Source organism: Penicillium odoratum (genome assembly GCF_028828045.1).
Source record: "Penicillium odoratum strain IBT 22623 chromosome Unknown utg000005l_segment0_segment0, whole genome shotgun sequence".
Classification (NCBI taxonomy): domain Eukaryota; kingdom Fungi; phylum Ascomycota; class Eurotiomycetes; order Eurotiales; family Aspergillaceae; genus Penicillium; species Penicillium odoratum.
In genome coordinates this window covers 6,225,760-6,253,703 of record NW_026643147.1, presented here as the reverse complement: position 1 = coordinate 6,253,703, position 27,944 = coordinate 6,225,760, and the positions used below count along the sequence as shown (strand labels likewise).

General features: G+C 49.5%; 12 protein-coding genes across 12 annotated transcripts; 7 read left to right on the top strand and 5 right to left on the bottom strand.

Annotated features, from left to right (window-relative positions):
• Nucleotides 1-472: 472 nt before the first annotated feature.
• N7520_007922 (serine/threonine-protein kinase) lies at nucleotides 473-1,783 on the top strand (the record flags this gene model as incomplete). The annotated part of the gene is made up of 2 exons (XM_057141856.1): nucleotides 473-1,070; nucleotides 1,152-1,783. The coding sequence occupies 2 exons, from the start codon at nucleotides 473-475 to the stop codon at nucleotides 1,781-1,783; spliced, it is 1,230 nt and encodes a 409-aa protein (XP_056995862.1).
• Nucleotides 1,784-4,562: 2,779 nt separating this feature from the next.
• Nucleotides 4,563-5,725, bottom strand: N7520_007921 (SDR family NAD(P)-dependent oxidoreductase; the record flags this gene model as incomplete). Its single annotated transcript, XM_057141855.1, has 4 exons — nucleotides 4,563-4,941; nucleotides 5,002-5,153; nucleotides 5,275-5,462; nucleotides 5,554-5,725. 4 exons carry the CDS (start codon nucleotides 5,723-5,725, stop codon nucleotides 4,563-4,565), a joined length of 891 nt encoding a protein of 296 aa, XP_056995861.1.
• Nucleotides 5,726-6,089: 364 nt separating this feature from the next.
• Nucleotides 6,090-7,447, bottom strand: N7520_007920 (Zn(II)2Cys6 transcription factor domain-containing protein; the record flags this gene model as incomplete). The annotated part of the gene is made up of 2 exons (XM_057141854.1): nucleotides 6,090-7,031; nucleotides 7,094-7,447. The coding sequence occupies 2 exons, from the start codon at nucleotides 7,445-7,447 to the stop codon at nucleotides 6,090-6,092; spliced, it is 1,296 nt and encodes a 431-aa protein (XP_056995860.1).
• A 1,062-nt stretch (nucleotides 7,448-8,509) lies between these two features.
• Nucleotides 8,510-9,433, bottom strand: N7520_007919 (hemolysin III family protein; the record flags this gene model as incomplete). The annotated part of the gene is made up of 1 exon (XM_057141853.1): nucleotides 8,510-9,433. The coding sequence occupies one exon, from the start codon at nucleotides 9,431-9,433 to the stop codon at nucleotides 8,510-8,512; it is 924 nt and encodes a 307-aa protein (XP_056995859.1).
• A 312-nt stretch (nucleotides 9,434-9,745) lies between these two features.
• Nucleotides 9,746-10,747, top strand: N7520_007918 (uncharacterized protein; the record flags this gene model as incomplete). The annotated part of the gene is made up of 2 exons (XM_057141852.1): nucleotides 9,746-9,825; nucleotides 9,853-10,747. The coding sequence occupies 2 exons, from the start codon at nucleotides 9,746-9,748 to the stop codon at nucleotides 10,745-10,747; spliced, it is 975 nt and encodes a 324-aa protein (XP_056995858.1).
• Nucleotides 10,748-10,948: 201 nt separating this feature from the next.
• N7520_007917 (uncharacterized protein) lies at nucleotides 10,949-12,469 on the bottom strand (the record flags this gene model as incomplete). The annotated part of the gene is made up of 4 exons (XM_057141851.1): nucleotides 10,949-11,143; nucleotides 11,195-12,260; nucleotides 12,315-12,363; nucleotides 12,430-12,469. The coding sequence occupies 4 exons, from the start codon at nucleotides 12,467-12,469 to the stop codon at nucleotides 10,949-10,951; spliced, it is 1,350 nt and encodes a 449-aa protein (XP_056995857.1).
• Nucleotides 12,470-12,720: 251 nt separating this feature from the next.
• On the top strand, nucleotides 12,721-13,525 carry N7520_007916 (dolichyl-phosphate beta-D-mannosyltransferase; the record flags this gene model as incomplete). Its single annotated transcript, XM_057141850.1, has 2 exons — nucleotides 12,721-12,824; nucleotides 12,892-13,525. The coding sequence occupies 2 exons, from the start codon at nucleotides 12,721-12,723 to the stop codon at nucleotides 13,523-13,525; spliced, it is 738 nt and encodes a 245-aa protein (XP_056995856.1).
• A 291-nt stretch (nucleotides 13,526-13,816) lies between these two features.
• N7520_007915 (uncharacterized protein) lies at nucleotides 13,817-14,862 on the bottom strand (the record flags this gene model as incomplete). Its single annotated transcript, XM_057141849.1, has 2 exons — nucleotides 13,817-14,782; nucleotides 14,833-14,862. 2 exons carry the CDS (start codon nucleotides 14,860-14,862, stop codon nucleotides 13,817-13,819), a joined length of 996 nt encoding a protein of 331 aa, XP_056995855.1.
• Nucleotides 14,863-17,204: 2,342 nt separating this feature from the next.
• On the top strand, nucleotides 17,205-19,387 carry N7520_007914 (uncharacterized protein; the record flags this gene model as incomplete). The annotated part of the gene is made up of 4 exons (XM_057141848.1): nucleotides 17,205-17,276; nucleotides 17,331-17,508; nucleotides 17,568-18,653; nucleotides 18,714-19,387. 4 exons carry the CDS (start codon nucleotides 17,205-17,207, stop codon nucleotides 19,385-19,387), a joined length of 2,010 nt encoding a protein of 669 aa, XP_056995854.1.
• A 530-nt stretch (nucleotides 19,388-19,917) lies between these two features.
• Nucleotides 19,918-22,146, top strand: N7520_007913 (transcription factor TFIIIC subunit TFC6; the record flags this gene model as incomplete). Its single annotated transcript, XM_057141847.1, has 2 exons — nucleotides 19,918-21,250; nucleotides 21,314-22,146. The coding sequence occupies 2 exons, from the start codon at nucleotides 19,918-19,920 to the stop codon at nucleotides 22,144-22,146; spliced, it is 2,166 nt and encodes a 721-aa protein (XP_056995853.1).
• A 609-nt stretch (nucleotides 22,147-22,755) lies between these two features.
• N7520_007912 (uncharacterized protein) lies at nucleotides 22,756-23,661 on the top strand (the record flags this gene model as incomplete). The annotated part of the gene is made up of 1 exon (XM_057141846.1): nucleotides 22,756-23,661. The coding sequence occupies one exon, from the start codon at nucleotides 22,756-22,758 to the stop codon at nucleotides 23,659-23,661; it is 906 nt and encodes a 301-aa protein (XP_056995852.1).
• A 743-nt stretch (nucleotides 23,662-24,404) lies between these two features.
• On the top strand, nucleotides 24,405-27,723 carry N7520_007911 (formin-binding protein HOF1; the record flags this gene model as incomplete). Its single annotated transcript, XM_057141845.1, has 5 exons — nucleotides 24,405-24,447; nucleotides 24,501-24,605; nucleotides 24,671-24,957; nucleotides 25,013-27,491; nucleotides 27,554-27,723. 5 exons carry the CDS (start codon nucleotides 24,405-24,407, stop codon nucleotides 27,721-27,723), a joined length of 3,084 nt encoding a protein of 1,027 aa, XP_056995851.1.
• Between the last annotated feature and the right edge of the window lie 221 nt (nucleotides 27,724-27,944).

Genomic DNA, 27,944 nt, shown 5'->3' with positions numbered 1-27,944 from the left:
TATTTTTATCGCCCCCTTCCCCCCCCTTATATTGTTTTTATTATTTTCCATTTTCGATATTCAAACTTGATCTATACTTTCCTTTTAGTCCTTTTGATTTTCTGTCCCTTTCAAACATCTTGGTGTTTGTTTTTAATATTTATATACCCGCCAAACAACCTCCCCCCCCCTTCCCCAAACCAAAAACCCCTCTCGCCCGGATCATCAACTAGACCGGCCCCCTTTCTCTGGATCTTGCTTACTTTCTGGAATGGATACCTGTCCTTGAATGCCGTTGCATTTGGAAATCGAAAACTACTTCCCTGGATAAACAAACCTCCTTGGATTATTTTGGAAATATTTCTCGCTACTCTCTCTACCTTTGCCCCAAGGATTAGAGAAGTCTTTTTCTATCCGGATTTATACTTTATATTACCCCAACCCCCAAATTCCCCGGATCTATATACCCTATCTTACCCTATATCCTGTTACCATGTATCCGGCCATGCTTCCCACACCACCACCTTCTCCCACTCTCCGGTGTTACACTCCCGAGGACCGATTAGGATTTATCTTGGCCAACCGTCTTGAACTCACCGGAATTCTGGGCGTCGGTGCTTATGGAGTCGTCTATACTGCCGTGGACATTCACACCAACGTTTCCTATGCCGTCAAGGCCTTGAATAAATCTGGGCTGGACCCCCGACAATTGAAATACCAACAGCGAGAGATCCGTCTACACCATCTGGCCAGCCAACACCCCAATGTGGTCTCCTTAATTCGAATTATGGATTCCGTGGATTGCACTTACGTCGTCATGGAATACTGCCCGGAAGGTGATTTGTTCTCTAGTATCACCGATAAGGGAAACTTTGTCTCCAATGACCCCTTGGTCAAGCGCGTATTCTTGCAATTGCTGGATGCCGTACAGTTCTGCCACTCCATCGGGATTTACCACCGGGATCTTAAGCCTGAGAACGTTTTGGTGACGGATCAAGGCATGACTGTTAAACTGGCTGACTTCGGCTTGGCCACCACGGATTACTTCACCACGGATTTCGGTTGCGGTTCCACTTTCTACATGTCGCCTGGTAAGTTTGTCTCACGCCATAGATGAAACCGATCTTGTATTATCCCCCAGCCCGGACCCAACCCTAATTCATCCCAAACAGAATGTCAACAGACCAACCCCCGACCCATGTCTTGTTACGCCTCCGCAGCCAATGACGTCTGGAGCCTGGGTGTGATGCTTGTGAACCTGACCTGCGGTCGCAACCCATGGAAGCGTGCCTCCCTCGAGGATTCCACATTCCGGGCATACCTCAAGGATCCATTCTTCCTCAAGTCCATCCTGCCCCTATCCACGGAGATGGTCTGTATTCTCAGCCGCGTATTTGAGCGCGACCCTGCCAAGAGGATCACCATCCCGGAACTGCGCCAACTGATCGTGGATTGCCCCCGATTTACCGAACAACCCCCTGTGACCTCCTGGGTGCCGGACCAGATTCCGCAGGCCGACTACTTGGTCCAGCCCCAGATGCCCTTCGTTCCCGTGGAGCCCTTGCATGCCCAACAATCTGGATCGTCGTCGGACTCGTCACACTATTCTGATTTCTCCGACTCGGCCATCTCCGATACCTCGGCCTTGACTGAGGACTATGGTGACTACGATTACAACTACATGTCGCCCATGGCCTCGGAACAGGTGCAAGTACCGGACTGCAAGGTTGTCTTTCCCCACCCCATCTGCGTGGACCATGGCATGCCAGATAACTTCACGGGAGCGCCCATTCTGGTCTGTTAAAACCCCTTAAGGCCGACATTTAACGCCGCTGCACGATTTACACGCCCTACTTCCGTCCTAACCCGCTGTGCGCACTGGGAGTTCTTTTGATTTTTATACATTTTTCGGATTCTTTATGGTCTTCCCCCCCCCCAAAAGCCGTCAAAAACAAGGTCGCCAAGTTGAGGATTCCTATTCTGGAACTTGGCTGCCCATCTCCATCATTATATATTATCCTGGACATACTTCTCTCCATTGGACTACATCTCTCCTCCATCCACTGGATTCGGGCTACTTTTCCCTGGCCACTTCCGTTATCCCACCATGATTTGGCTTTCGCTTCTACTGTTTTAATATTTCTCACCACATACCAGGAGGCCAACTTTGTTATTTATTTTTCTCTGCTTCGACTGGATTTTGAAACGTTTCTGGCATATATTGGGAGGCACGATTGAAGACTACCCCTGGGAGGGTAGATGACACATTTTATTTTTGTTACGAAACGTGGAGTCGTTTCGAGGCGCTGGGAGTCTTGATTTCATCACATTGGGTGTGGACTTTTTTTTGTGAATGTTTTGTTTTTCCGGGAAAGCATTCATCTCTATTTCGTTACCTGATTATGATTTTATGGGTGGTGATTTGATCTCGGATTACTTTGCATATGTGCATAGACTTATCACATCATGGTTGGATTGGATTGGATTGGATTATTGGGACTGGGATTTGTTTTACAATGATACCGACAATCAAGCGATAATTGCATACAATCTACACTATGTTCAACCCCTGGGTTTCAATGAATTTCCTCTTCTTCCCGTACAACGTTGCCATGTCCTACGTCCGCAAGGCAGCGGCGTCGACGATGCGGGTCGTCTCGTGTGGGTGCTGTGGATGCTCCAGATGTCGTACCACCCATTGCTGCCCAAGTGAGACGTGAGGTATGAGGCATGAGGCATGAACGAGCACTAACCCGAGGGGGATATTCGAGACTTTTTTCCACGTATTCATGCGGCCTGGATCTCACAGATGTGCGATCCTTGCTGATTGATTCGTCACTCGCGTTTAGTCTTTTGCGCCCAGATGGCTGGAAGAACCTCATGCTCACTGCATTGTGCAACCACTGAGTAACGTTGTTCCAATGCAAACTATATTCCTACGGCCCTATCAATCTCTACGCCGTTTTATCTCTCTCTCCGCTTTTCCCTTTTGCTTTTTGGCATTCATCTGGAGCTCAAGGTTTCGCTTCGCTTTACTCGAGCTATCCGCAATCCAGAGTTCAAAATCTGTCTAAATACCTAACCATGGCGGGTCCTCTGCAGCATACCTAACTAGGTACCTGGCTAATGCTAGGTATCCACCTTACCAAAATTTAATGTGCGTTAGATACATTTTAGCGGTCGCGCCACCTGTCCCAATCTACTCCGTACCTGTGGTCCGTGTGAGCCCAGAAGCGGGGCTGGGGGAGCCTTGTCTAGAGTAAATTGGGTCTCGTACGGGGGGGGGGGGGGGGGGGCTGGGCAACGATAGGAATGGGAAAGCGAGCTTGAACTCACCGCTCCTTCTTCGTAGAGGAGGTCTAGTGGAGAGTATGATGCCAATTGCTTCCGATGGACCACCCAGTACTCCGCACTTAAGTATTTCTTACTTGAAAATGTTAATTTTTTCATACGAGCTTGTCGACCCCATATCGTGCCTTAATTCTTATACGTTGCCACGGAGAAACCATTTAATTACTATCTGCACTCCACATGAGACACGTCTCCTGAGCGCGCGATATAGAGCTTACCTTAGTTTCAAAAAGACCCGCCAGAGATGACAAGTGGGTGCCTAGGCTTGCTCAAGCCCTGTTCTGCGTCAGCTGCATCATCGTAAACACAAGTCAGTTGCCAATGGTCCGTGAAGTCTGAAGTTTTATGCACATTGGCATTTGAGATGATTATCTCGCTCTGTTAAGACGCGTGTCCATGACTGCGTGGCTGATTCGCTCCTCGGCACGCATTAGGCTGGCGCTTAGGCTGCACCTCCTCGTCCCGTTACCCGTGGACTGAGGGGGTGACTGCGAGATAAACTTGCACGCTATTGTTGGTCCCTGTCAATTTCTCCAAATCACTCACATATTCTTTTGCTACTTGCGTATATCGAGTCGAATGTAGACCTCGGGACAGGAGAGGGAGGTTTGTCGAGATAAAGCTCTATATCTGTGGAGGGATGTGGAGGCCTGCCCTACCTATTAACCTTCTAGGCAACTGCCATGGAATATTTCCAAACATCGCTTTGTATGTATCTAGCACTGATATATACTGATATTTACAATGACAGCTATAGTCGGCTCGGTCGACCATGTGGAAGCTTTGAAAGAAATCAGTAATAATATCTCTGGCTTTCAATTCAATGTTATCAGCTAGATTGAATGAGGAAATTTCCAGTCGTCTTTTTTCTACTCTATTTATTTTAGTCATGAGTAGCACAGCCTTCAGGGCTGGTGGGATAGATCTGCTCGTTAGAGGTGGAACCAATCATACATACACATTATGTATACCTAAAGGTTGTCATCTGAAATGTTCAAGGTAGTCTCTGTTCAATTCATTTTCTTCTATTGTGGGCTTTATACTTCATCCATAGATGCAAAAGAGGAAGGTGCTGGTGGCATTCTGGTTACCTAACACAAAAGTAAATCCATGAATATCAACTTTGAACCTTGATACTGTATACCTAGGTTTTGCCTAACCTGAAGCTAATATGGGACAGTCAAACATAATTCAGAATCGCATGTGACAAAATTACAAGTGCCAACCCCAAATTACATATTGCGCCCACCAGTAACCCGGATCGTCTCCCCATTCACATAGGAGAAGTACGGGCTAGCAACACCCAAGATTGAACGTGCTGCCTCTTCAGGGCTCGCTGGTCTCCGCAGTGGAATATCCGGGAAAGTCTCAGCCTTGGCCTCATCTCCCTTCTTGCTAGCAAGCTGCTTGCCGGGAATACCCAGAGCCACCTTAGTACCGTCAGGGGTGGTGACGAAGGCGCCCTCTTCCTTGGCAGCTGTGAGACGGGTGGTCACGTAGCCAAAGGCGATCGTATTAGAGCGCACACCAAAGGCAGGGCCCCATTCTTTAGCGATTGTGCGGGTAAGACCGACAACGCCGGCTTTGGCGACTGCGTAGTTGGCCTGGCCACTATTGAAGGGATTGGTTAGCATCTTATCGGAGTTATCAGGGGAATCATAGTCCGCTTACGCATTACCGTGAATACCGCTTGTGCTGCTGATGTTGATAATAACGCGCGGCTCCTTGTCCTTGACTCGGAAATACGGCGCCGCCTCTCGCACTAGTCGGAAAGGCGCAGTGTTGTGCACTGCAAGCATGGTATCCCATTGCTTATCGGTGATCTACAGATTCAAGCATGGGTGTCCCTCGTTAGCTCTTCATATGTCTAGCTAGGGCAATGGACAGTGGGAGTGATCTTGGGAATGAGTAATAAACAATGTTAAGTTGCAGAAGCAGGCTCACCTTGTGAATCACACCGTCCCAAGTGAACCCAGCATTGTTGACAATAATGTGGATCTTGCCACCACCAAACTCGGCTGTGCGCTTCACGAGTTCGGTGATGTAGTTGCTGTCGAGGACGTCGCCGGCCACAGCCAAGGCGCGGCCAGGCTCGGCGGCGTTAATGGCGTCAGCGACCGCGTTGGCTTTCTCTATTTTGGGGTATTAGCTACGTTCCCAGGGAAGCAAGATGAAGGAGACATTCAAGTGATCTGGGTGGAGAGAGGGGGCATGAGTACATACTGCCATCGATATCTGCTACTACGACTTTTGCGCCTTCGTTGGCGAACAGCCGAGCAGCCTCCGCACCGATACCTTGGCCCGCACCAGTGATGATAGCCACTTGCCCAGCAAGGAGACCAGCCGGGAAGTTAAGGTGCTTGTTAATCTGATTGAGACGATCGGAAGGCGCCATTTTGATAAGTGGTTTTGCTTTGGTGATGCATCGGTTAAGATGAGGGGGAAGCTGTGGTCTTATACAAGGCGGTTGGAATGCCGAGGCTCGTCGCGGACCGAGAGTGTGGGGTTGTCAAAAGGCAATGAGAGCCATGAACTATATATCAGACAAAATAGGAGAAATAGTAGCATAAAGCATATAGCCTATTTGATTCAAATTTGCTGGTTGAAAAAAAATACGATGCACGTTTACCGTGAGCTGAATCCTATCTAAGCACGAGATCCGTAAATACAACTTGGGAAAGTAGAAAAGAGAATTAACAAAAGTAATGGTGGCAGAATACCCTCTCCTATCCAGATTTTCCATATTCACAGTTGCAGAATCAAAGAGACTCGTCTGGTACCGAGTATTTGGATCCGCAGATACAATTACTGGAGACAGATTGGAGAAATGCCTCGACTGTAGCCTCGTAACCAACAATGACAGGCAGCAGACAATTACTTCCAGGGCCAGACAGCGTGTCCGATTCTAGATGATGAGAGAAATTGGCACCAAAGTGCTCCGATGAAGCCCAAGGCTGATTGACAGGATCTCCAGTCCTCATGCTCGGCTCAGCAGAACCTTCGCCATCAAGAAGCTTGGGGGTTTCGAGACAAACCGTATTGACAACGGCCGTTAACATAGACAAGATGTCTTTGCACTGCAGCAGCAACTTGCGAAGCAAGAAAGCCCGGATCTGTCGGTTATCATCCTGACCAAGCTCATAATATCCATAGCGAATGTCGCCCCCAAGCTCTGCCCGAGGAATTCGCAAAGCTTCGCGTGAGATCCAATACGCGAACAGTTGTAGAGTCAAGTTAAGGACAGAGATGACTAGAATCAGGTTTGCGCTATCTTTCGTGCACTTGACGCACTGCATGAAGAATTGACATGCACAAAATGTGGCTTTGATGGCTTGGAGGCTGTTGTCAAATCGTAGAGACATCGACTCCGCCAGAAGGTGAGTCAATCGGTTCATATAGAATATCTGTTTGTCTACACATTCACAGGCTGCCGATGGGTACGGCGAAGAGACAGATCCACCAAATGGCGGGCTCGCCATCCCATCGATGAGAGGGTCTGATGGAAGGAAAGTGGGTGTGACGGGTGTGTGGGGGTATCCCATACCAAGAGGCATTGTAGGGCAGGAATCCATGAGATCAGTGAAAGGTGAATCGTCAATCGTTCCCAGATTCGAAGGACATATGGGCGTGTCCAATGCGGTAGTACTACCAAAGCTTCGTGGGCTTTCCCAGAACACCGGTGGGCCTGGTATCAAGCACATCTAAATGGCAGAGAAGGTTAGAAAATACCACAATTTTCAAAGAGCAAATGCGATTCACCTACATCATCATTCATCATTGGATCTCCCATATGACTTGGATGTTCCGTGGGAACCCGAGACCCTCGATCGGCCACAGGAGGCACTATTCGATTGCCACGAAACCCTCGGACAGGCGACTTATCCTCTTGGAGTTGGCCCAGCTTGCGGAGCGTGGCTCGATTCTTGCTGCCCTTTGGCTTGCCAGAACGGTTGGCAAAGCCATACTGACACTGCAAGCCATGTCGCAGACACCTCGTACAGACATTCTTCCCCGACAGGTTGCATTTCACTTTTGACTGCCTACAGTTTTCACAAGCGGTTCGAAGTTTCGGTGCGTTACCCCCGACATGGGAACTGCCATTGGACTCGGTAAGCATGGTTGGCAAACGAGGAGTAGAGACTGGAAAGAATTATCAAACTAAAAGTATTTTGGCTCGGACCCAGGAAGATAGAGATATCTCACGAGGAAGATCGACAATGCCAGGGCGATCAGTGCATGGGAACGAGAAAATCAAATAGGGAACCCTGGGCTGGGCATGCAGTATACAATCCAATAGGACACATCGAGTCCTTCCCCCTCTTCTTCTGACACACACACACCGTCCCCTTTGTCCTCGTATATATAAAAATATGCTCAAGCTTCATGTTCCAAGGAATCCAGCAATAAGAAATGTCACACTTGCATTCGGATTCCTATACCGGCGGCAGCCGCAAAGAGGTCAGCCGCTGTGAAACCCAAGAATGCTTCCATCTGATCGACTTGGTCTGAGATGGCGACAGGCACTTTGAAAAGTAAAAGTCAAGGGGTTGCCCTCCTTCCCTTCTCTCGAACCCCCACAGCGTCAATGGTCAGGCCATATAGGGGAACATATCGCTGGGACCAGCTGTTGCTCGATTCGCGCATCGCTCGTGATAGGTTAAAGCAGAAAGGTATGTTTGGGACCTGGAGTCCCCTAAGGGCCCTCACAGTCACACACACTGATGCAACATCGTAAATGACCCACGGAGTTAGGTTTTTCAATTACTATTGTACTTCGCTCGTGGATTTCTTGAAAGGTAATATGACGACCACCGCGGCTGAAAAGGGCTATTCAGGGAGTCTGTTGTCGGCCAGACCCGACTGCACGACCAATGAAACTTATCTACAATCTCTCCAGAGACGAGCATCATGTGAAATATCCAGTGCGTTTGAACTCGGCTGACCGGATCGAGCCAGGGCCTTGGGGTCTTTTCCCTGTCAGAGCTATTCACCGCTTCACTCTGACCGTGGTCATTGTTGCACATCATGAACAGGGTCACCGTCAGCAGGGACTTTCACCGTTGATGACGAGCGTATACCTTCTCGCCACACGCTTAGAATGTTTCATTCCATGCGACCTCTAGAATTGCCATGAGCATGCTGTCCGACCCTATTCTCTTTACGCAACTGCTGTCATAACTCAGCCGCGTGGAATCTGACAAATCTCGGCAGTCCCGCTATGCCGGTAATCGAACGCCTTCAAGAGCCCAGTCAGATGAGCCACCGCCGCGCACACAACCAGCACGTGGAAAATTTGATGGGAGCTGCCAACAAGGTCAAACTTGCCGGGCCACAGTCTCTCGGGTACCCTTGCCGCATATATGGCGGCTCCGAGAATATATAAAAACCCCTGGAGCAGAAGCCAGCTGAGACCAATCTGTTGTCGCATACGGTCGAAACCAAATATAGCCAAGCCATGGAGTACGGGGAAGACGGCCGACAGGCCCATCCCGACAAACATGGCGGCTCGGAATGGTCGCCAACGGGGTGTCCGGAACCGTGGGAGGATTGAGACACACACGCAGCCCAGCCCAATGCTGCAGATCATGGTCCAGTATCGATGTTGGAGCTCGGGTACACAGTAGAACCCATAGAAGACACTGGGTACAAAGCTGCCCACGATGAGCCCGACTATGCCGATGTAGTCAAGCGCATTGCCAATCCGGGCCACCATGGGTGAATGATTGGAGATGGCATGGTATGTCGCGGACATTCCCATACAGAAAGCAGCACCGGCGAAGAAGCAGGCAAACGCAACGATGTCAGAGTCTGCTGCAGTTTGATAACGAGGTTCCAAGGCATTATAGAGCTGATAAGCTGCAGGAACAGCCAAAAGGGACGGTAGAAGGTGACTGTAGATATTGATTGTCTCGTTGTGAAAGTAACTCAGCGATTGGAACGAGACCCGGAATGAAGACGAGGCTGGTCGATATCCAGTATGGATGTGGTGATTATCACGCTGCCAATGAGGTAACTCGTCCCAGTGAAGAAGCTTGTTAATCATTTTGGGAGGAACTTCAAGGACCGGATCGACCGCAGTTGCTGGACGACGCTGGCGAGACATCGTCACATGTAAAGTCCAATGTAAGGTGGTGTTTGGAACTGGACGGATCAGCCACAAATCATGCACGACATGCAAGCAGATGAACGGTGTGGATTGAATTGCTACCAGAACATCTAAAAACACAGAAAATAATCTCGGAAGTACTCACAAGGAATGGTGAACTAAATGGAGAGAAGCGTTGAGTAGTTGGGACCTCGGCCTCTCTTCCCTCATGCAAACAATACAAACCTCACAAGCACAAACAGCGGCAATCGGTCTCAAGCCACTAGCCTTGGCCCACATGGACCCCAGATCTCCCCTGACGCGTCCTCGATGCAGTCCACCAAAAGCCGGTTGAAGCCTGTGGCTGACCCTCTGGATAGGGTCGGTTTTGTCTCAAAGGGTGACAGGACGTAGGTTACTCTCACACCATTCACTAGTCACTCTGACGCGATCCATGGTAGGCTTCTCGACCACAAAGCCCAGCAGGACTACTATGATAAGATTGTCGAACGATATCTGCGATTCTGCTCCGATCACCAGAAGGATTTTGATCAAGCACACGCATCGCTTCCCCTGAGCTCCTCGAATGACGCAACCTCCAACCCACCTGCAGCCCAGCCGGTCGCAAGGACTAAGTCCGACCCCGCAGAGAAGCACATCCCCCCACCGTCGACGGAATTGTCAAAGTTACTTCTTTCCCTCCGGAAGCTGCGAGAAGGCATCCTGGCAACATCACGAACAACTCCACCCGCATTTGCACAGCGCGTGCACTATTTCTCGATCCGCATGTCTATTCTTGCGCAACACCCTCCGTCCTATTTTCCGTCCTTGGAGTACTGCTTGCGCAAACTGCACTCCAAATCCCACCCAATGGCCGACTCGGAAGTAAAAGATTTGATCTCATACTTGATTCTCGACTATGCGTGTCGGCAGCAGAACATGGTATCGGCCTTTGAGTTGCGGGCGCGGGCGCGGCGGGACTATGACTTTCAATCGCAGACTGTTGACCGTGTCTTGACGGCCTTGATGCATGATAACTGGGTGGCTTTCTGGCAGGTGCGCAAAAGTGTGGACTCATACTTGCGCGCGGTGATGAATTGGGCCGTGGACCGAGTGCGGAGACACGCCTTGAAGGCTGTGGGCAGCGCGTACCTCAACGTAAATGTGAACTGGATCATAGGCGGGTGTACCGGTGATGATAGAAAATGGACGTGGGAGGAGCTGACCCGGAAAGAGAATCTGGGCTGGCAACTGGAGGATGATAAGGTCATAATTAGGGTTCCCAAGGCTCGACCATCGTCGAAAACGGGGCCCATTCCAGCAGGCAAATGAGCCAACTGGACATAATTGCATTTTCTTGGCTGGCGTTCTTGGTGGGAAATATGGCATTGGTGCCAAGATCATGAATATTTTTATTGGCTTGCAGTTGCTCAATTCTCCATGGACTGTTGAAATCGCATCTTCTGCACACTTGGAGTTTTACAAGAAGGTTTGAATTAAGGATAACCATACTAAGTCTTTCTCTCAATCATCTCATAGCTTAAAATCAGTGTTAGGTCGGTCCATGTTAGTCTGCCCAGAAACTGGTTGACTTGCGAGGGTAGCTGCCAGCTGCCCCTTCAATTGACCAGCATGGTCAGAACAGAGTTCGTAGACCGTTGACAGGTTGAAAAAAAGACTGCCGAATGAGTGATTGGCAGAAATTTGAGATTCCAATAGTTGACGCGCCTGGCAAAATCGTAAGCAAAAGGTCATCGACCAAAAGGCAATTGAACATACCTGATCTAGTTTTCCGGAGTAAAGAAGACAAACAGCCAAGTTTTGCGCTATCAAGGCACCGTCTGCCCTTGTCTTGTCTTCTTGTAAAGCCTGCCATTCGTTCACTGCATCATTGTAACGACCGTCTGACATGCTCAGGAGCGGCTGCAACAAGGCCGCCTCCTTCGATTCGGGGGAGTGACCAAATACTCGCTGCGCAGAATCAACATCACCAGTCCGTAGGAAGAGAAGCGCTTTTCGCAGTTTTGTAATATCTGTGTCTGGCTCGGACGATTGTAGACTTTCCAATGATCTTTTGGCTGCATCAAGGTCACCCATTTCGATTAGAGCATTGACACTTCGCATTCCTAGGTCTGCCAGTCTGTCTCTCCAAAGTTTTCGCTCTGCGTCCCCAGTTTTTTTATTCGTTATCTTTCGTCGTGCTTCCAGCCCAATCTCATATAGTCCACCGATACTCCTGCGGGGATCGCCGAATCCGATGCTTTGAAGTCTCACGGCTAGAACACGCAATGGCCATGGAACTATGTGACGAGGATAATGACTGGTAACATGATTGTCCTTGTTATCTGCTTCGGAGGAATCAAGCCCAAGGTCAATATAATAGAATGCAGAGTTCAAATCCTCCAATGCCTTTGACTCCTGGGCCGCAAGAACGGTATTTCCGGATAGCTCTAGACAGGCAAGGCGGGTATAAAATAGAGAGAATATGATTCTGATATCCGTAGGTTTTATCAGAGAGGAGGTCAATATGGAGGCGGCAAAGTGTGCAGCGACCAAGAAACGACCTTCAACAAGTAATTTCTCAAGCACCCCGAGTGAGGACGAGAGCGGTTCGCCGGGGTTGAGGACAATGAATTCGGAGCGCAACGAGGAAGGAATGTCACTATGGTTTAGTGGATGGAAGATATTATGCCGTAGAATGAAAGAAAGGTCTTTGCCCAGCGTTTCTGGGAGATCATCGGGGGCCAGCGGGTCCAATTCGTGAAAAGAAGTCCCCAAGAAGACCTCCATTTCGGTATTTTTGTTCGGAATTGGTGAAGATGATGAGCTTGCTGATGCAGTGAAACTGCGTGCATGTCAGATTGGATTCGCAATCATAGAAGTTCCTTTCGTTGCTCACTCATCTGGTGCATCTAAAGGACCCCGTGTTGAGCTGCGGGGCCGTGAAGCTGGAGGGCTGATCAGTATTTGGGCGAAAGAATGTCAAAAGGACCAATTACAACAAGAAGTCTTACATCTGGAAACATTGTGGGAGTGTTTTATCTGTGATGTCATTTTCGGAGACTTAGTATCGTAAACAAATCCACGAGGATCAGTCTTGTCTGGGGGAAGCTCATGGCTCGCGATAAGTTATCGGGCAGTACCAAAGGCGGTGGACGACGCCGGATCTGGCCAGAGTTGGCGCGACGCCGCATCCCCTTCAATAAGCTATCCAGCCATTCGCTCCCTACTTTCTTTTATTTCTTCATTTTGATCGATTTCGTCCCGGAGACACAGATTGAATCTTATTTTCCAACCATCTCAGAATGGCCGCCACCAAGAACAAGTACTCGGTCATTCTGCCGACCTACAACGAACGGAAGAACCTCCCTATCATTATTTGGCTGCTTCAGAAGACCTTCAACGAAAAGTATGCAGGTCTTTGTCCCATAACTCTATTAATGCGACAGCTGACAATTAATCTTTCTTCTGAATAGCAAGTTGGACTGGGAAGTCATCATTGTTGACGATGGCTCCCCTGACGGAACCCTCGAGATCGCAAAGCAGCTTCAAACACTCTATGGGCCCGAGCACATCATCCTGAAGCCTCGCGAAGGCAAGCTCGGCTTGGGAACTGCCTATGTTCACGGTCTACAATACGTCACCGGCAATTTCGTCATCATCATGGACGCTGACTTCAGCCACCACCCCAAATTCATCCCCGAGATGGTCCGTATTCAAAAGGAAAGCGATGCCGATATCGTGACCGGTACTCGCTATGCCAACCGTGGGGATATTAAGGGTGGTGTCTATGGCTGGGATCTGTTCCGCAAATTCACGTCGCGCACTGCGAACATGATCGCGGATGTTATGTTGATGCCCGGCGTCAGCGATTTGACTGGTAGTTTCCGTCTGTACAAGAAGCCGGTTCTTGACAAGGTCATTACTAGCACTCAAAGCAAGGGCTACAGTTTCCAGATGGAGATGATGGTTCGTGCCAAGGCTTTGGGATACAAGGTGGAGGAGTGTCCTATCACCTTTGTCGATCGTCTCTACGGCGAGAGTAAGCTGGGTGGCAGTGAGATTGTCGAGTATCTCAAGGGTGTCTTTACCCTGTGGCTGAAGGTTTAAAATACAACGCATGGCCTACTAATTGACTTTTGAGTCGTGCGCATTTCATTCGGGCCCACTTGGTGTCAACTCTGAACGGTCTGTCCGTTACTTCGATATACCCCATCTTGGTCTTCTCTCTCATTAAAATTTTCATTTCCCTTATATTCATACTCTTGGGCGGTTTTTTGCATGTCTTTTCTAATTGAAACTTGTGTATGTCAAGAGAAAAATCCAATGATTTATTTCATGTCCTACGGATTTCTTTCATCTGTTCGATCTTGTTTTCCCAGAGGGCGGACAATTGTCCTTTCAGATGCTTTGCAGGTACCGCGCCACGCGACCAATCAGGTCTTCTTGGCCATTGCCATCGGCATTGTGAATGGCACCATGAACGATCCCGCCGTTTTCCGCATCCCAAGAAACACCCCCGGCCTCAGTCGCCTGTTGCCATCTCTGCAGCAAAGCCTCTTTATCGACCCACGGTGGGCAATACTCATCGTTACCCGAGTATAGAACCAAGAACTTAGACTTGGAGCTCAAAATGCCTCGCGAACCAATTTGCCCAAATGTTTCCTGGTGACGTTTGTCAGTCAGGTCGGAGCTGAAAAGATCGTCCTGTGCTGGATTCTGAGGACTGTCTGGGCTGACCAGACTTAGGAATCGGCGGGCACTGAGAGGTGCATCGCCCGGCAACCCCAGAAGCCCGGTCAGATTCATTGGAAGGATCGATTCCACCTTATCCTCAGTCCAGGGCTGTCTCTTAGCAGCGCTTACGAGCTCATCGTAAGCGCTCTGGGCTTCGTTGGGTCGATGGGATGTTTTGATGAGGTGCTTAACAGCCTCCCGGTCCGAAACTGGTGCTTGGATGATGGCACCGTCAAGCTTCGGGCGGGTCAGGTACTTGAGACTAATGTCGAAATCAGAGTTCTTGGAAAGAGGATTGGGCGAGTAAAGATAGTGCATAACATCCTGACTGCCTGTGGAATGGCCCATGACCACAACCTTTCCAGATTCACCCTTCAGTTTTCGAATGAATTGCACACATTGCGCGATCTCCTCTACGTCGAGGTCAAGACTGCTAACTCCGAATCCATTATAGGATGAAGAGAGTAGGATGGAAAAGACGGACCATTCCGTTGGTTCGAGGACTTTAGCTAAGGGAGCGACGTAGGGGACTGTGGAAAACCCATCGGTCAACCCGCCCACGAAGATCAAGCTGTTCGGTTTATTTGGCTTCTCAGGCGATGTGAACTCGAAAGCTACAAGCCTAGGAGCCTAAGCGATTATTAGCTCATAGTAAGATAGTTGAATTGGACTAGTCATACATATTCGTGAAGAACACCAGAATGCGACATTTTTGTTCCGGTGGTTGACTGCGGAGCTGCGGAGGGGCAAGTTGGGTTAAATTTGCTGACGTACCTGACCCACCGCGGGGCTTGAAGCTTTCACTCTCTAGACCCTGATAACTAAGTGGGCATCTAATTGTCAAGCAAATTAGATTAATGAGCTGCAATCGAGCCTCTTAGCCAAGGTTATTTCAATTTGTGTGAAAAAAGTCCACGTCTGTGTGAATCTGTTCATGTGCAGCCATTCGCAAAGTATCACAGAATCCGGGGTTCATCCGGGGCCTGGAAGACGCTAAGCATTCTCTTTCGGCTACTCTCAGACTCCAGATGTCCATATGCACACAGCCATTGGCCAAAGGGTCAGTGCATATCATATATCACCCCATGACTCCACGAACATTCGGAACAAGCAAATGCGGCTAACAAGTTGATCCTTTGACCCTCCATTCCTTGTCTCCAACTTGCATCCCAGATTCTTATCGAATGTATTGGCTCTGGTGGCATGACTTTGGCGATCATTCCAGGCAGCTCTTCTCTTGATGGGTCAGTTTTGACCAAGGAAGGAGCCATATCCGACCACGCAGAGCTCAGTCTGAGTGAAGTTGGGGCAATGTACTATGACCGTCTTGTGAGATGGAACGCACCTGCGTTAGAAAATTAGATCTTGCCATTGCTCCTTTAATAGGCGCCTTTAACTTTCTTGAATGGAAGATTTATCAACAACCCGGTATCTCGCTGACCCTGATTTGTCTTTTGTCGATGGGTCGAATATTGGGTTTGCAGACACTCAAGGAATATCAGAGGATCTGCATCTCGAGGGCGATCAATTGAATGTGAATTTATCAATTTGTGCGCATGGCGCAAGAGTTGATCACAAGCTATACATAGGTGACAATATCAATCCTTTATGTTTTAAATGTGCTGCCCTAGGTACGTGTAGTTATTTGGAAATCACTGGCGAAGCACAAAAGTGAGGAGCGGGCTCTTAACTACCCATTTCAATGGTCGCCAAGCGGTGGAAAATTGAACGTGTGCTTCCTTCTCTCACGATTGCCTTGGGTGCTGTTACATTTGGCAGTGGGGGGATGACCGATTAAGCCAGTCTTGTGGCCACCAGGTTGATATTGGGTCTGTCTGAAGGCTGCTTGTTTCCATGTCTCGCTCTTTTCGTTGCGAACTGGTACAGAAGAGAAAAATTGGGCTTTCGAATGGCTTTTCTGTTTGGTAGATGAGAGACTTCAGTCTTCTCCCTTGAAAGTAGTCAATACTAACGAGGAAACAGCTTCGTCAGCTTTTGCGGGTGCTTTCAGTGGCTTGGTCGCCTTTGGTATCTACCACATGGATGGAGCTGCTGGTATATCGGGCTAACAATGGATCTATATTATCGGAAGTGTGATCATTGACTTCGGTTTCATGTTTTCTTTGGCTCGTGCCTACATCTTTCGAGACTGCTTGGTTCTTGGATGAAAATGACAAAGTGGCGATGAGACTGATTCCTGGTATAGATTGAATACCCGCGGCATTCATGCCAAAGCTAACCGCAATATAGCGCAAATGTGGGGTGCTATTGTCTACATGAGTATTGCATGGGTATCCGATCGCCTTCAGCAACGTTATATGTTCGTGATCGACTTTGGATCGATCACTGCCTTAGGATAAGCTCTTATTCTGTGTCCCAGTCCTGCTGGTGTGCAGTATTTCTCTACATCTTTGATGACCACCGGGACGTACATCATTGCTGGAATCAATCTATCATAGACATCCTTGAACTCGGCTCCAAATGGGAAGAGAGGTGGTACCATGGGTATTCCATTAACATTTACCGACCTGGCTGGTAGGTGATAGAAATCATGATCCCATGACTTTATCATAGTCCCGAGACTAAATATTGTTTTTTGAATCACCACCTGGGCAGGCGTTGTAGTTGGTCAGATATACCCTTTAAAAAACAAAACAAAATATTGCCTCGGAAATGGCTGGTCCCTCGGCACATTGGTTGTTGCTTTGATTTTATTCACAGCAGTCAAGAAAGTATACGATCATCGCAATGCTAATATGAGCAGTGGGGACGATATAAAGTGTGCTGAGTGGGATGATCGCGCTAGTGACTTTGTATATTCAAAAACCTTTGGATTAAGGCAAAGCCGGACAGTTCCGTCTATATTTTAGAGTCTAGTAGGTGTAGAACACAATTCCACGTGACTGAGGCTGCAGCCTGCACCCCCGCGTGATACCCGCAAGTGTACCGTGGAACCTGCAAGGCTGCAACCTGCATGCCAAGACGTCTTCCATGAAACGGACAAGAAACATTCGCATCTACACCTACACCAAACCATCCATCGACTGCCAAAATGAGAGATCCACCACGGCATGGACATACAAATGCTGTTATCGAAGCAGGGAATTTGCGCGCGGTAGATGAAGTACGTATGATCGCTACGTGAGGGCCAATAAGCTGACGAATTATGGGGAGATAGCAAGATATGCAAAATCACTTGCAGAGGCTCCAGCTGGAATATAGCATCTACAATTCTGATATCGAACCAGAACACGATACCGAGTTTATTTGCAACTGCTCAATCCACATGTATCAGGCCAGAAAGCTGGCCCGACTTCGCGTCCAGACTAAATGGTCTGAAGCCGTCATGTATCCAGGTCAGCTGATATCTGCAGTTGTTGACAAGTGCGATCCATTTAGACTGATGATTCAATAGGCGAAAAAGCCTACCATGATTGCTATAAGGGGGCCACTCTTTTTAGCAGCAACCCCTATCAGTTTGTATCATCGTATTCTGCCGGTATCATCGGCACGAGTGGTTTTGCTGCCACGAGTATGTATGGTGCTACTGGATTCTATGGCATGGCAAGACCAGATCCTTATAACTATACAAGGTCTCTGGAAAGGACACTCAGGCTGAATGCGTCATTAAACGCGAGCGCGCAAGCCTCTATCGATGCCAAAGAGCCCAAATCAAGTATATGGATTGTCAATGAGCCAGCGCCATTAAGTCCAGATGATGATTCTGCCACGACCTCACCTTCTGGAAATGAGAAAAGGGTCAAAGCCTCCAGGCTTTCCAATTTGCGAAAGGCATTTTCCATCAAGACTTCTGAGGAAAGAGTGGCTGAGAAAAAGCTGAAAATATTCTCCAAGGGCGAGGGACTGCGAATTGAGATCCTCAACGAAGAAAATGGACGATGGGCAAATAAAGAATGGCGAGATTTAGTGATGGGATATCAAGAGCACGTCGGCATGGCACAAAAGATTGCCGATCTTCGAGCTCGATGTCCTATTCAGTATCTGCACCTTCTCCGGGCAGGATACTTTGAGCCCATCCCAGTGGAATGGGCAAATCTCGCTTCAAATCCTCTCAAATTTCGCATCGAGGCTTCCGCTGGGTGGAGGGGTATTACACCTACTTGGAGAGGATTCGAAGACACTGCCGAAGAACGTCTTTACTGGGTTTTAAATCATAGGGAAGGAAGCGGTGGACCACGATTGAAGCCTGATCCTATTTCTGCGATGGCTATGGCCCGCGCCAGAATGGCTTCTGCAGTTCCACCTCCTATTGAATATTACTCCCCCAATGACGTGTGCCATACTCAGCATAAGTCAGATGACTATTCAAAGCAAGTTTTGCCAGGTCCCTTCAAGCCTTCCGATGTTCCAGGGTCGCCTTCAGATGATACAATGCTTTTACTGGATGTTTCTGGATCTATGGGCTTCCAACCTGTTCGTCCGGTCTACCAGCAGGCTCTTATCACGGGCTACGAAAGGTCTAATCAGCCCAAAAACAAGGGTAAGCTCAAAGAGTCAATGCCGACTGGCTTTTGCCGATGCTAATAATTTAATACTGCAGATCTCGCAAGAGCCACTATTCGTCGCTTCACCGATACAATGATCCATTACGATCAAAATTCAACTGGTTATCAACTCGTCACCTTTCATGACAGGGCAGACTACATTGGTGTTATCAACCATGAAAACTTCGACGAAATGTGGAACCATGTTGTTTTCGGTGGCAGAACTCGAGTAATGACTGGCTGGCAACTTGTTAAGAATCTTCATTTCCAGAAACATTCCGAGTCAGCATCGTATCACCCAGTCTACGGGTGGCAAGCTGGTCCGAAGACCCCCAAACTCCGACTGCTTCTATTGCTTGACGGTGAAGCAAGTGATATGGATGAGTTCGAGCTCGATTTGCTCAGTCTATCTTGGGTTCATGTCACGATATTCTTGATCGGTGTCGATGGTTGCCCGCATCATCACCGACATGCGAATGAATTGCAGAGGATCAGCGAGGTCAACCCTCATGTCTCCTTTGTTGATTCTCAGGGAAATACACCCGAGCGGTTTATTACACATGAGCTGTTGAAGAGACATCTCGGCTACGATTTTACGATGTCAGAATTCGAGGAGCTTGAGCGACTGCCCTCTTATGATGAACTGGAAGGAGGCGGGGCAGCAACTGGCGCCAGGACAGGCTCGAATGTGCTTTCTTCATCGCCACTTAAAGGATCAGTGAAAGCGTGAATATATTGATGATTGAGATGTGACTTCCTTTCAGCAACATGATAATATCCTTTGGAAAATGTTTATCCTGCGCGTCCGCGAGAACGGACAGAAATGAACAAACTGACTTGTGAACCAACCCTACGAAAACCTAGGTAGATCTATACTAAGGTTTAGAAGGACCAATTTTTAAAAGGTTTTCGTGGAACTAGCCTTTTTCCAGAATGCCAGGACTATCTGCGCGTGTCTGATTGGAAGGTTAGTCGTTTATTGCCAATTAAACTGGGTTGCCAGTGTATACATTTTGTTTATTCGCGCTAACGCAAACGGGTGTAGTAGATAATAACCCGATCGGGTATAGCGCGTCATTGATGTATCTGCCCGCATCCTCAAACTCCAACATTCTTTGCTGAAATCGTTATCTCACCTCTCATGTGTCGCTTGCCATTACGTCTTGAGCTTCCAATCAACCAATTTGTTGATCATTAGACCAACGCCATACATTACTTCGTTTCCAACGTTGATGGTGTCTTGACTTCACTTTGACTGAAATGCCTCCCGGCCGCAGATCCGGCCGCGTCAAGGGTCGCAAAACCCTCTACACTGAGGATCCTTTTGTATCGGCTGGAATCATCGATGATGACTCAGACTCTGAAAAGATTGACAAAGCAAGCAAGGCTAAGAGGGTGAAAAGAGAGAATTCCGTGTCCGACGAAGAATTTGTCGCGGGCTCAGATCCGGGTGTCGCCAACCCAGAAGAAGACGAGGGATCTGCAGATGAGGATGGTGAAGCTGAATCTGGTGTGGACGAAGATGGTGATATAATAGATGTTGATGAAATCGGGGATGTCCCCAAGAAAAAACAACCTCAACACTCCCAACCACCAAAAGTGAATATGCAGGCAGCCTATGGCACCATTTCTTTATCGCCAGATAACACACATTATCGGGGTATCATGGATTCTCGAGACCATGTCTCGAAGCTTATGTCGTATACCTTGACTTATGGTTCCGATGACCGAGACCTAGGCCTCACAATCCACATGCGAGGCCGATGGCGTTGGGGTCGGGACTCTACGTTTCCTACTCGTGTTTCCTTAGAAAATACCGACGGAGAGTCCGATTCACCCTACGGTCCAACATTGGGCATTTCTCCAGATCTTCTGGAGAAAGAACGGACATTAGGCTGGAACTGGTACTATGAGCATGAGGATGGCGAGAGGTTTCGAAGGAAACAACGACTTGATATGAAAATTACAGAGATTGACGTGCGTCGAGATTATCTGCCGCGACCGAAGTCCAAACAGCATACAGTTCTGATGGGACCAATAGATGACCAACAAGCTTTTCATCTCGGTTACCACGACTGTATTGATTTCGGCCCGGCCTGGGGTTCCAAAAAGGCGCAAAAAAGCAATGAACTGGAGAAGATACGTGAGGGGTGGATCATCAACATTGGACAGAAAATTCAATGCATGGCGTGGGCTCCCAACCAAAATGGCGTATCTCAGTATCTGGCTGTGGCTGCACCAGTCACCGATGCACAAAAAAACGGTTACAAGACCCCTACAAGTAATCCAATCTCCTCATTTGTGCCATCACCCTCATATCCTGGAACAATTCAACTATGGGAATTCCGGGCCAAAGAAGCCGGCACCCAAAGAAATACTATTGACATGTCTTTCGAACCACAACTTCGTTTACTATTGTGTTCGGAGTGGGGGGATCTGAGACGTATGGCCTGGTGCCCCATGGGGCGAGAAAAGCGAGGCGACGCCGACAAAGGTTTAATAGACATCGGCCTTCTGGCTGGAGTCTGGGGCGATGGAAAGGTGCGGGTGCTGGACATAAAGCTACATCAAGGCTCCAGTACACTAAAATATGGTGCGTATGGTCTTTCTTCAGCGGTTGCTCTTGTGTTGCCCAAATTCTGACATGCAAGTGTAGCCAAAATCATGTCGCCAGCATTTGAGGCAATCCCCACCTCGACTGTCTGTACGTGTTTGACCTGGCTCTCACCCAGCGACATCGCAGTAGGCTGTGGAAATGGTTTTGTCGCCGTTTACAGCATTCTACCTTGCTCCACTTCCGAACCTCAGCCCTACTTCTATCATCAAATTCATGCAACCTACGTGCTGAACATCACATCCATATACCCAACAAACCCACACCTTATCTCAACCATTTCAGTCGATGGTGAGACTCGCTTATGGTCTATTCTTGAACCTCAGAGCGAGACCACTGGCACGGTTCGAGTGCGGCTAGCTTCCTCTCACCTTAGCTTCTCCCCGGTTCTTCAGTCAGTGTGCTCCAGTGATGAAAATGAATATGGACGAATCATGCCAATCCGACGATTCTTTGCCACCGCCACTGCTTGCAGGATCCTCAGCACCGTCTCTGCCCTCGCTCCGTGCAGTTTCTGGCATCCCAGCCTCCTCTATGGTGGGACGGGAGGTGAGGTATTGGCGACAAATCCTCTACGAAAAACGTTGCATCCAAAGGAAACACAGTGGCAACAGATATGGTTTACTCACGACTGGGCGTCTCGATCTGAAGTCGACCACCCGGGTGTCAGCCGTTTCTACGAGGGATTCAGTGCGGAAACTCAGGGCACGTTACGCAATGGAGAGCCCCGGCCAATGGGATTTAGTCTTACCACCATTCATGAAGAAGGCACACACGTCACAGCGCTGGGGTGGAATCCCAACCGCCTGTGTGCCGCCTGGGGCAGCGCCGCGCTTGGTTGTGGTCTACTGCGGGTTGAAGATCTTGCCGTGTAGTGACACTGCCTCTATGGGACCATCACTGGCAGTTGGTCGATCAGTCAAAGTTAATCAATATGTGACAACTTGATCAAAATCCACAGTCACGAATATTATCCACAATAAGAAAAGAAACTAGGCACCGGCTTTCCCGGATACAATATGGTGGATATAGAAGTGGATCCCCAGCCACGCTTAAAGTGGGTCTCCCTGGTAACACAAGCCTCGAGGTCCAATCAACATGTAACAAAACGGTTGTGGCGCTGCCAAGTGGATCATTAGGCAGTGTAAAACACCGTGGCTGGTCTAGCTCTTATGCTTTTTGATCCCCAGCCTCCGTAGATCCCCAGCCTACCTATTTTTGGTCCAATGGAATGACTGCCATGTGGATGTGATGTATACTCATACTGACATACTTGGCTGATCGAGATCGTGCTTCTTCCTACTTTTAAACCCTGAATTCCATTCCCCCATCGCTTATTTTCCAATCTTCTATAACCCAATTTTTACGCCTGAACTCCCTTGGCACAATATTTCCTTCCTGGAATCAAGTGCATTGCATCAGTTACTTTTGCAGTCGACTGTTTACACCATATTAACTGCCAAAAAAATATCTCTCCTCTAGCCATGCATTTCTCCAACGCTGCCGCCTTGCTAGCCTTCTCCTCCATCAGCGCCATATATGCCGCTCCTCTCGCCAACCCGCAAGACGAACTCAACCGCCGTCAGATAAACTACCATGTAGTAAATGTGGATGGTGACTCAGACAGCTCTGCCGTCCCTGAGATCGAGACTGTGACCAAGACCGCCGAGTCTACTGTGACCGCCGCTGGCGCTCCTGTTGTGCTTCAGACCGTCACAGTGACTGCCACTCCGTCTCTCGTGCCATACTCACCTGGGCCCCCCAGCTCGACTCCTATCTCTCATCAGGCCCCTCCTCCTGGGGAATCTTTCATTCCTGCCCAGAGCAATGGCTTCTTCCGCCGTGGCCTCAATGCCGCTGGTAACCCGGTTCAATTCGTACAGAACTACATCCCGTCTCCCAGTGTTTCCTTCACTCCATCAGCCACACCATATGCATCTCCTCTAGTTGCTCGCCAATATGGTGACTGGGCTTCCAGTGCCTCGGTGCCCCTCTCGCCTAGCTTTATGGCTACTCCGTCTGCGTCTATGGCTGCTCGGCAGTTTGGCGGCTGGAACCCTAGCTCTATCCCGACCCCCTCTGCTACTCCCAGTGTGAGCCCCTCTGGATATGTCTATGCTCGGGGCTACGGTGTTGCGCCTTGGGGTACTCCCTCTGCGTCTCCGTCTGTTTCTCCCTCCGTCTCTCTGGTGGCTCGTCAGTTTGGTGCTCGGAGCCCTATCTCTGTCGCTACCCCCTCTGGCAGTCCTTCCGGCCTGAGCACTCCTGTCGCACCCACATCTTTCCCCGTCAAGCGCGACTTTGACAACCACGTTTCTCCCTCTGGCGCTCCCACTCCTACACCTAGCGCCAGCTTCTCCATTCCTCGTTCGTCCGCTCTGCTTTACTAAAGCAACTTCACATGGATGATGGAGCACGAAGTTCTCGTACAATACGATGCACATATTTTCCACGAGTGATGAATTCCTCACGCTACGAATTGATACGAAGATGACAAAGACGACATATGATACAACGCAACAATCTTCGCCGTCGATACAGCTCGACTTTCTGATATTTCCCTGCCCATCAAGTCTCTTTCTGACACTCACACTTTAGAATGCATTTGGAGGCGTTTTTTTTCCTGGATGCGATTATGCATCGAATCCACCTGTGTTATTATTTTTTATGAAAGTTGGTGGATGTTTGTGGGGCTTAAACTACATAGATTGCCTGAATAGATGCCCCGGTTTTATGTAGCTTCAGTCACAACATAGGTAGTGACAATGAAAATGAAAATCAAATTATACGAATTTGAATTGCAAATGACGATATAGAATAATTGAATCTGTCAAAAGAATCTCGAATGACTTGGAAATCGCATAGAAAATATAGGTGACGCGTCCAATAGGGCAGCAGTGTTGGTTACATAAGGCAGCGTTGCGCCCGTTGCCCCGAGAGACGGCGCCGATAAACATTGCCCACGCTTGTCCCTCTACTCACCACTCTGACATTCAGCGACCGCAGGGTCTCTTTGGGTGTTTTCTTTCCATCCTTTCCAAGTTGTTTGATCACTTTCATTCATTCTTTGAATCTGTTTTTTTTTTCATCTTAAACGTGAGCAAAGGCTGGCCGAGGCTCAATATCCACAACAATGCCTGGCACAACGGCAGAGGGACCGACGGTCTCCATGTCCTGTAAGTCTCCCAAGAGATCTTCGAAATTCATACATTGTTAACACGTGGATTAGTTGCCAACAACTTTTGGGGTAAAGATGATGCGGGCCTACAACCCATGCTTGATCGGATGCATGGATCGAAAAACACTAGTGATGAATTAAGGGTGTTTTACAACGGTACGTCAGCAGCGATTGCGGACTTGATCGGGGCGTCAACTACTAATATACTGTTCTCGTTAAAGTGCGAGCTGCCATCGAAGATGAATATGCGCGAAAATTACAGGCACTGTGTCGCAAGCCATTCGGAACATGCGAATCCGGATCCCTTCGCCAATCGCTGGACGTAGTCCGTGGAGAGACAGAGGCGATCGCTAAAGCACACGCGGCGATTGCCAGCCAGATGAAAACAGAACTGGAGGAGCCACTGGGCGCCTTCGCTAGCGGGCTGAAGGAACGACGAAAGATCATTCAGAATGGCATTGAGCGCCTCCACAAAACTAAAATGCAACAAACACAAGTCGTTAACAAGGTAAGGGAACAAAAAATCATTTGCGGTGGATTGGATTCAACTGATAACGAATTAGGCTCGTGACCGTTTCGAGCAAAACTGCCTCCAGATCAAGGGTTATCTGGCTCAAGGACACATGGTTATGGGCCAGGAGGAGCGCAAGAACAAGTCCAGGCTTGAAAAGACTCAGATTCAAATGGCTTCGAACAGCCAGGAGTATGAAGCCGCCGTGAAGGTCCTTGAGGACACCACTGGACGCTGGAACAAGGAGTGGAAGAGTGCCTGTGATAAATTCCAGGATCTAGAAGAGGAAAGATTGGATTTCACTAAGAGCAGCCTCTGGACCTTTGCAAACATCGCATCGACTGTTTGCGTTAGCGACGATGCTTCTTGCGAAAAGATTCGCTTGTCTCTGGAGAACTGCGAGGTTGAAAAGGATATTTTGTCTTTCATCCAGGAGCGTGGAACTGGTCAAGAGATTCCAGACCCTCCTCGCTTCATCAACTTCTGCAAAGAGGATGATGATGCAGGATCCGACATTGATTCAGGAGAGGGTTACTCAGTGGCACAATTTCAGCGAACCATGAACCCTGCATTCCGGACATCATCTCCACAGCCGTCGACTTACGAGTCCCATCACGATCCAGAGTCTCCTCTTGCGGCTCAGATGGGCCACCCGGCGCCTCTGCCGGCCAGTGTGCCCCAGCCATCTCCCCAGAGCATCCAACAAGAGCCATCTCTCCAACGTATGGCTCAGCAGGCGCCGCCTCAAAGCATACACCCAGAACCTCCTGTCCAGCGTATGCCTCAACAACTGCCCCCGCAGAGCATTCCGCAAGAACGTCCTGTTCAGCGTATGCCGCAGCAGCCGCAGCAGCCAGCTCCTCAAAATATGCAGCAAGAGCCACTTGTCCAGCGCATGCCCCAGCAACCGCCTCCCCAAAATATGCAGCCCGAGTCATCAATGCAGCGCCTGCCACCGCAGAAGTCAGCCATGTATGGGATGCCGCAGCAGCCGGCTCCACTTGACCTTCGCCGGGGTGGACAACCGCCACCAAACTACAACCCTGAGCAGCACGGTGCAATCAATGCAGTACCGCATAATGCATACCCTACCGATGGAATGACTATGTTCTGTCGTACCGGTCCACCTTCCGAACGTAGCTCAGCAGCCAGTCCATACAGACCGTCCAGCCGGGATTCTCAAAGCGATGTGTCAAATCCCACTTCGATGTCCAGTGTTGAAGCTCCAGCCCCGGCTCCAGTTAGCCAGAAACCAGCCCCGCCCCTGCCCAGTGTTATGAAGCTGCAGGCCGCTCAGAAGCCCATCAACGATCCGTCATCGCCAGGTACTCAGGATGACAAGACCTCAAAGAAGAAAAGCGCCTTCTTCAGTAACAGCCCATTCCGCCGTAAGAGTCGGCACGACAAGGAGAGGCCGGCTATCGCAGCTCAATCCTCATCTCGAAGCCCTTGGAGCTCGCCCACTAAGCAGGCCAGTCCAACCAAGACTGCACCAGCGCCAGTTTCAAAACCAGTCTCGCAACCAGTCTCGCAACCAGTCTCGCAACCCGAGCCCCCCTCTCCTAGCCTAGAACCCGTTGATCCTCGGGCTAACTTCCAGCTGAATGTTGGCAACAATGTGTTTGATGTTGCTTCGCCTGACAAGAAGCAGGGTTCTCAGCCTACAAATGTAGCTGACGATGATTCGGACCCTATTGCGCGCGCCCTAGCCGATTTGAAGACAACTGGTGGTAAGCAGCCCAGCGTGCGCGTGTCGGCCGATCGATACCATGGAATTTCAACCCCGAATCCCTCAGCCCCATCGTCAATTTATGGCGGAAGCAACTCGCCTGCGCCACCTGCATACAATGACCCTAACGTGAAGCGGCTTGGCGCCCCCGAACCGGCATTCACAGCCAAGCAGATGCAAAAGACTACCCAACGATACACCGGTCAGACTGCGAGCATGCTTCGGGGTGGAAGTAATAACCCTGCCATGGCACCCAGGGAGGCTGCAAAGCCTCAGGAGGTCCCTCGGGCGAGATCACCGGCACCTTCTAGGTCGCCCGCTCCTAGGCGCAGCGCCAGCCCTCAAGTCTCTCCCCGCGTCGACACTCGCACAGGATATGGTGGTGGCGGTGCCAGCCCTAGTCCAAGCACGTATCAATCTGGCAGCGCTAGAAGCCGCTATAGCCAGTCGCCAACTCCGCATCGAGCGCAAGAACCGCCCTACTCTCCCAACGACTACGCTCGAAGGGCTTCCCCGGCCGCATCGCACCGTGCAGTTTCTCCTCAGCCCCAGTTCAGACAGCAAGTCCGTCCGTCCAGCGCTGGAGGCATGGAGCTGCAGCTTTCTGCCGGTCAAGATGACATGTTCGGAGGTGGCAGCCAAAATGGCTATGGCGGCTCAGTTCGAGGGGACGGTCGTCCCCGATCCCACTACGGCGGAGACAATGGTGGCCCGCCTGTCGGTCGCTCCAGAAGTCGAACTGTTGCAGTTGCCGATCCAGGCCGAAAGTTCAGCCGTGATGGGCGTCCAATTCTGCATTTCGGTATGTATTGAATGTTTCTACCTCTGTATATTTATCGCGATCTTGCTAACTTTTTTTCACAGCTCGCTCAATGTACAGCTACTCTCCTGCCATCCCCGAAGAGCTTGGCTTCACAAAGGGCGATGTCTTGTCTGTCATCCGTCTTCAAGATGATGGATGGTGGGAAGCTGAAGTCACCAATGGCCGCGGACACCCGGGCTTGGTTCCGAGCAACTACCTGCAGATCATCTAGATCTGACAAAATTCCCACGTTTACGACCCGCCACGACCCTGACAAGCCTATGTCCTGACGGCGATTTTTTTTATTGTCCTGTTCATGCTTTCACGTAGATACCATGCTCTTCCGAATTCCTTTTGCACATCGACAAGCCTTATTTTCTCCCTCTCAACTGTTTGTTGATCTGCCGCTTTGCCTTCGCAATTACCTTGGCTTGGCGACGTACTCGACACTTC